The sequence below is a fragment of the Egretta garzetta genome, unplaced genomic scaffold (assembly GCF_000687185.1).
Source record: "Egretta garzetta isolate BGI_Z169 unplaced genomic scaffold, ASM68718v1 scaffold279, whole genome shotgun sequence".
Classification (NCBI taxonomy): Eukaryota; Metazoa; Chordata; class Aves; order Pelecaniformes; family Ardeidae; genus Egretta; species Egretta garzetta.
This window is the reverse complement of record NW_009260844.1, coordinates 524,022-531,459: the sequence shown is the minus strand read 5'-3', so window position 1 is coordinate 531,459 and position 7,438 is coordinate 524,022. Positions and strand designations below refer to the sequence as shown.

Below are 7,438 nucleotides of genomic sequence, written 5' to 3'. Positions count from 1 at the left end.
TTTCCCAAGCCTGTAGCGCTGCATGGGGTTGTTGTGACCCAAGTGCAGGACCTGGCACTTGGCCTTGTTGAACCTCATACAACTGACCTCAGCAGTTCTCTCCCTGAGGAAGACATCGCAGTCTATTAAGGCTGGAGGAAGATTTCCTCAGATCCTGTTTATTATTTTGACCTTTGAGAATGATATACATCCCTCTGTCTGTGAGGATGTGGCAGCACATACCTGTGGTGCCCCCCCATGAGATCCCTGGCAGGTGGCCCGTGCTCAGCTCCCCTCCTCTGGCAGCCATCAGCATCCCCATAGCTGGCTGCACTGGCTCCTTCACAAGGGAAGCACAGTCCCGTAGCACAGTCTGAGAGATTTCACCCTTCCAGAGTGCCGGTGCAGGCAGTGGGAGGAAAGAAATCCTCATTGGGGAGGTCATGATTCCTTCTGACAGCAGAAGAAACTTCCCCAAACTCTTACATAGATCCCTGGGGAATAGCTCCATAACACAATGGCATGCTTGAATAGAAACCAGAAGACTATTTCTCAGCTCATGCGGTGCTACAAAAAAAAAGCCCCAAAACATTTTTCTTCTCCCAGTGTTTACTTACTGCTCCTTCTGCCTCAGCCAGCTGACAGGCAAGAGAGGAAACGAGCCAAGAAAAAGAAGGTCTTTTTCTGGAGTCAAGGGCCCAACAGGACTGCATCACACAATAGCTGCAGGAGGAAAGAGGTGACACAGAAAACATGTTAGATGTTGGAATCTCTGTAAATGACTACAAGGAAATGCAGAGTTTGGATGGGAATCACAGGGCACCAGAATGATTTTATAAAAAGAGGCCAGATTTAGCATGTTGCATCACAGGAAAAGATACAGAAAGATGAGGAAAAGGGGTAAAATGAAGAAGATGGCTTCACTGGAGTCCTTAGCAAAATCCTCATAGGACTGGGGTCAGGATTTCACCCAGGCTGGCACATACTGACATGCTAACCTTGTTTTCCAGGTTCTATAAAGGAAATGGTCGGAAGACAATTCCTGTCTGACTTTGGGGCTGAACCTGCTCCTTGTGGACTCTGTAGACTTCAGGACAGTTTTCACAGTGAGTCTTTTTGTGGAATTTGACATCACAAAAATCTTTCTGAAGTTTAAACACCACCTTAGAGATTTTACAGTTTCATCAGGGACCAGTGCAGTGCCTAGCTGCTAAGATCGCTTGCAAACTTACCAGGTCAGTATATTCCCTGGTATTTATAAACCTCACAGTGAGCTTTCTTGGGTGAACCTGTCAGATTCACCTGTACCTTTAATGCCATTACATGGAGAGGATGAGAATGGCACAGTGCCATAGCAAGGCACCGAGTCCCTAGGCCATCTATAAAAATGTCTGCCAGAAGAGCTCAGACAACCTAAAGTCCTTCCCTTTCCTCTGTGCTCCAGGTCTTGTAGCTCCCCACCACCTTCTTGTCTCTTGTCCTCTGGGGTCCACAGAGTTTACCCAGGCACAGAGGCACAGGCTGAAAATTATGTGCTGAGAGCACAGGAATAGCTCCTGCCAACTCTTCCTTAGCAGGGTTTTTCTCTAAGAGGATCCCTAGCCTGCTAGAGCTGAATCATACACACTGAAGCTCAATTAAAAAAAAAAAAAAGGTTTAGCAAAGTCACCAAAGATTTAGCTAATATCCAAAATGATATGGTATAACATAGCTTTTGCAAAAAGAAAAAGAAGTCTGAGATCTGAGAACAAGAAATCGCCTGGGAAAGGAAGGCACAATTAAATACAGATAATAAATTAGTCCTTTAAAACACACATAACCTTTAGTGTTGATCATTTCTGCTTTAGGACAAAACCTACATGATCAAGCAGCCTTTTTTAGAGTTAGAGGAAGATCGTGCCTTTTGCAACTTTTTTTGAGCAAGGTACAGTATACAATAAATGAAAGGTCATGCAAACAGTGACCTAGTGAATATAAATTCCCATGCTGTGCATCACTCAGGAAATACACTTACACATCTTTTGTAGCATAATATGGTCGGTCCATTTTAAATCCACTTTGTATTAATTTGTAGAAGTTTGTATCAACCTGAATACCAGGGTAGGGATTTACACCTGTGGAAAATATTGAAGAACACGTGTTAATTCAGAAGTTTCCAAAACCAAGCAGTGCTCTTCTGTTGCATTACAGAACATACCCAAAGAGAATATTTCCCATAGTAATATTCCATAAGACCAGACATCACTCTTCATTGTGTACGTCCTCTCGAATAAGCTTTCAGGAGCCATCCATTTAACTGGTAAACGAGCCTGTACAGACAGGGGGAAAGGAGGCCAGGTGATGCTGTGACACAGCCTTTCTAGATGACTCACTGTAGTTCTCACTGCTTGAGGAGGATCAATTCATGTTTGCTATGTGAAAAGCTGGGCCTCTCTTAGTTGGCCATTTAAATTTCCCTTATAGAGAGAAACAGGCCCTTCTAAGGAGCCAGTTCATCCCATCCATGTTAGAGGAGTTAATGAGATAAGCTGAGCCCTGGAAGAGCCTTCTTCACTCCTTTGAATTCCAGAATGAGTAGCTCAGATGGAGATGTCCATCCATACTTCTTCATATAGCCAGAGGATCTGTTGTACCCCACACATATGCTATTGTCCCTATACTATTACTGTCTGTAACAGAAAACAATTCCCAGCACTTCCATCAATGGTTTCAGTGCGCTTTAGGAAGGACATGGGTACTATCTCATTTACAGTAGTAGCTTGATTAGGTTAATTATAAGATAAGAATTTGCATTTGCCAAGGGCAGGAAAAAATGAGGTTTCTGCAATGTCTATACAATTAACCATAAAGCTGACGAGGAGTTTGAAAATGCAAAGCTTCACTTCCTTGGTTGCTTATCATTCTCACAATGGTATGAAGAATAGAGAGCATTCAGGAACTTACATTGCCCCTGACGATGTAGTTGGAGTCATTCACTACATCTCTGGCAAGGCCAAAGTCACATATTTTCACCAGTTTTCCATGGGTCACCAGTATATTCCGGGCAGCGAGATCTCTGTGAATGCACTTAGAAGGAAAGGATGGGTTAACGCTCTGCAGCATTTGGTATCAGAAGGAGATAATTCCTTTGTCTCACACAGAGCTCTCTGAATTGGTGCCTCTTTCCACTCAAATAATTTGGAGAATGAGCAAGCTGGACAGTCTCTCATTGCTCATGGCAAAGGACAGGGCCAGAGCAGTCAGAAGGGTGCAGTGCAGCCACTTCTTACTCAAGGTCATGGCTACAACTGCAAATCCAGTCTTTGCTGTAAAGCCAGGGAAGGAGGTATAGTTCAAGCCTGCCACTGTGTGGCTCTGTTCTTCAGTCTGCCTTTTCTAGACTGACCAATTTTTACCATCTTTTCAACCTAAACAATTTGCTACCCTTTGCCGTACCGATTTGGACTCAAGGAACTCCATTCCTTTGGCAACTTGATAAGAGAAGCAAAGAAGGTCTTCAAAAGTGAGCACATTAAAATCCTCTTCTTCATCCATCTGTGTGCTTGGATGCTTAATTTTATCTGTAAAAAAATGACCACAAGTACGAGTTTTCCATGGGCTTTCTCACTCTCTAATTCCACTGACTGTTGTCAGGATTTTTACATGCTCCTACCAAGAACAACATCGCAAAGAGCATCCATTTTTTGCATCCTTTGCTCAGACACAAAATAAAGGAAAGAGTATTTTCATACTCAAGTACTATGTATAGCATGACCAGAAACATAAACCTCTGGTCTTAAGTGTTGTAGAATCCTTCTCCAGAAAAATTCCTGCCAGGAGGGAAGAGAGACATATGATAGAAAGGGGCCTCCTGTGTCACTGAATCTAGTCTAGTTAGATCAATAATGTAATAAATACAGTAACAACAGAATTACTAAAGATAAAAGCAACGAATCTCTTACCTTCCTCAGAATACAGCACAATCCCATTTGCTCCAGATGTCACATTTACGTTTTGACTTCTTCGTGTGATTTCAAATTCATCCTCTCTGCACAGAATCGTATTCACACCATACTTCAGGTGAGTGCCCTTCCTGGAGTGGGTGACACATTTTCAAAGGTTACATACAGTGGATCACACAATCTTCCACATATAAACTGTTTTGCAGTGAAAAAATATGATCTGTTATTGCTATTAAAAATCTGGGCACAGGCATGAGTCTTCTCAAAATTGGAAAGAGAAACAAGAAGTTGTCTTTTGCAGTCCAGTGTGAAGAACATCATAAGGAGAATAAAATCAGTTCCTCCCAAAGCATTGCTTATTAAAGTATGTGAAGGCACATTCTCAAGAATTCAATAATTTCACCAGTTTACAGCACAGCTGAGAAAGCAGCTTAAAAAGAGAGAGTAGCTTTATAAAATATTAAACTGCTGCTGAATGCTTTACCTGGAATTTTGGTCCAAATGGATATTGTGGTAAAAGCTGAAGTTGTGCTGTTTAAAAATATCCGTCAGTGTCCAGTGAAATTTTTCTCTCTTGCTCCTTAAGTAGTTCAGAAGGTCACCATAGCAACAGTATTCAAATATCAAGTAGATTGGTCCTAAAATAGTGGGAAATGTAAATGCCTCCTGCTATCTATAGCACTCTCCCCATTAAAGCCCTAATTATGCTTTATCTTCTCCCAGGACTGATCTGTATTAAACGCCCCCAGCATTTTCCTTTCCCAGGTAGATAACCTGTACCGATGGGCAGGTTCCTGACTGTAATTACTGACAGTAATGTCCCTTTGGAAAGTTTGTGTAGCTGATCTTTCCCTGTGGTGCATCTCCCAAGGTGAGTTGCAAATCTCTAGGAAGGCACAAACATCCTTCCCTATACCAATGTAGCTGAGGAGGACAGCACAGGCTATATTGTCTAAACCACATGCGGTTCAAGCAAAAGATGACCCCCGCTAATTATCTTGAGGGTGTCAATTGGTATCCTTTGACTTACACCCTTTTATTTATCTGCACTACCTCCATGCTCTAGAAATACCCCTTTTTTTTTTGTTTTCATGAAGGCCATCTGAAACCCAAGTGTGCTTGCTGAGAGGACCTATAGGAGGGAACGACCTTGCAAGGGGATGTGTCTGAGTGGAGGTGTGTCAGGTCAGTGTCTGGGCAGGCCACTTTCTCAAGAAAGAAAATATACCTCCAATTTCCAAGCAGGCAGGCTCGGAGGAAAGCCATGACAAGCCAGCAGGAGCAGAGGGAATGGCCCAGGGAGAGCTCAGAGTGGTCACGCATCACCACTTCTGGCTCAGAAAGACCGAATACAAATTTGTGGACGTTTCTGCCTGAAGGCCCCTGTCAAGCAAGGTAGGGCACACTGTGAAAAGCCTGTAAAGTCTCTCAGAGGATGGATGTGAATTCTTGAGAGCCATGTAAATGCTTCTGTATATGGGACTTGGATAAGGCTGAAAGTGTCCCTGCCCTACCTCGCCAGACCGAGCAGGTCTCCCCTGCAGCTCTCCTGCCTACACCATCACACTTGCCGAGTTTTCCAGAAGGCAGTTGGCAGCCTGTATAGTTTCAAATCAACTAAAGCCACCACCCACGATCTATTTCTCTGCTTTCCTCTTACACCTTGAATGTTTTTGCATGACAGTATTGCTGTTGATGCAAGCTGGGGAAATGAGTTAACTGTTACCTTTGGTCTTTCTGACTCAATAAATATCTGTGGCAGAAAATCATAGAATCATAGAATGTTTTGGGTTGGAAGGGACCCCTAGAGGTCATCTAGTCCAACCCCCCTACAGTGAGCAGGGACACCGCTAACTTGATCAGGTTGCTCAGAGCCCTGTCCAACCTGGCCTTGAACATTTCCAGGTATGGGGCCTCCACTACCTCTCTGGGCAACCTGTTCCAGTGTTTCACTACCCTCACTGTAAAGAATTTCTTCCTTATCTGTCAAGTTTTTCAGTGGCAAACACTGGGTAAACCCTGCCTTTTCCCCGAGGTGATCTGCTCTTTAGCCTCTCTCCTGTTCACTGAGGGAGTTCTTGGGACAGGAACACCCACATACGTTGCCTCAATAATATCACAAGTCACACAATAATAAATTAGTGATAATATCTTGCCACTTTCATCTTTGCTTAGTTCTTCCCATCTTCAGTTTATTTTTGCATTCAGTCCTTTAAAAAGTTGACTCTTTTTTAATTATTCACTTCACTCCTCTTCTTTCTTAGGGTGTCCCCCCCACCCCTGTTCTTTTCCAGTTTCTTTTCTTTCCTCTCTAGCCTTTAGCCATTTTCCCCTTTTTTTCTACAACTTCACTGTTTGGTGAGCCACATGATTTAAAAAAAAAAAAAAAAAAATTTCTTATGTGAACAGAATCATGTGGACACAAAGGTACCTTACACCATATAACCTTTTCCTTTTCACTTAATAAACTGGCCCATATCAGTGCCATCACCACTGTAACAGGAAAACCTCTTCTATACGAGGGCTATTTTATCACTTAATGCAAGTTTGATTGGAAAGGACCCATTTCTATACACATGCATGGCCTTAACTTTGATTTCATTTCATCTTCATCTTATTTTGGCCCGGCACAGAACAGCAGAATTGGTTGGGCAAAGACAGGATTCAGGGGTGAAGAGGGGAACAGCAGCCTGAGGAATAGGTGATTAATTATGGCTTGGATATTTTTAATACTGCTTTCAGTAATCAATTTTTGATACTTCTTTCCTGTTCAGGAGTCCTCGTTAGTCTGAACACTTTAATTGGTATCTTTCCACAAGTTACCTGACACAGTACAAGCTCCTAGTAGGTTCACAATATTTTCATGGTTTCCAATGTGAGTCATCATTTTCAGCTCAGACATGAGAGCATCTTTTTCTGAAGCATCAGGTTTTTCTGTAAAAGTAACACAGGTTTGGAAATCTCCAGCAAAGAATTAAAAACATAAATATTTGTGATGCTTTGTCACACGTGAGTCTTCATTTCCAATTAATTGGACTGAAAGTACATTTGGGAACATCCCAAAAGTTTTTCTACAGTATAAAAAGATTTAGCCAAAGGTGGAAAATAAATGTGTGCATGAATGTGTATCATTTGAATGCTTGGGAAAGCAGTCATAAAATGTTAATATTTGTCATTCTTAGGCTGTCAGGGAATGACAGCAGTGTATTAAGGTGTTTGCAAGCACAGAAAAAATGGCAGTAAACCCTGTTGGAGAGAAATGTTAAGAGAAAAAAAGTCTCAACAGCCATATGGCACACGAGTTGTGACCTGATAGCTAAGAAGGCCACCCTGTGCTGCAGTTATAGCTTTAGGCTTGTTTTCCAGCAAGCGTTTGGACCTCATAGAATCATAGAATCACTTTGGTTGGAAAAGACCTTTAAGATCATTGAGTCCAACCTTTAACCTTACCCTGCCATCCCACCACTAAACCATGGCCCTAAGCACCTCATCTATCCTTCTTTTAAATACCTCCAGGG

The 7,438-nt window shown here is 42.4% G+C and overlaps 1 protein-coding gene across 1 annotated transcript in view; it reads right to left on the bottom strand.

The window, feature by feature from the left end:
• Nucleotides 1-7,438, bottom strand: part of FLT3 (fms related receptor tyrosine kinase 3) — a 32,402-nt gene that overhangs the window by 1,277 nt on the left and 23,687 nt on the right. The window contains exons 16-23 of the mRNA XM_009647134.1: nt 6,744-6,854; nt 4,405-4,558; nt 3,921-4,051; nt 3,415-3,539; nt 2,923-3,045; nt 2,177-2,288; nt 1,994-2,093; nt 597-702 (exon numbers count right to left, since the gene is read on the bottom strand). Of these exons, the coding sequence (XP_009645429.1) occupies nt 597-702; nt 1,994-2,093; nt 2,177-2,288; nt 2,923-3,045; nt 3,415-3,539; nt 3,921-4,051; nt 4,405-4,558; nt 6,744-6,854 (962 nt within the window). The remainder of the gene's footprint in view (nt 1-596; nt 703-1,993; nt 2,094-2,176; nt 2,289-2,922; nt 3,046-3,414; nt 3,540-3,920; nt 4,052-4,404; nt 4,559-6,743; nt 6,855-7,438) is intronic.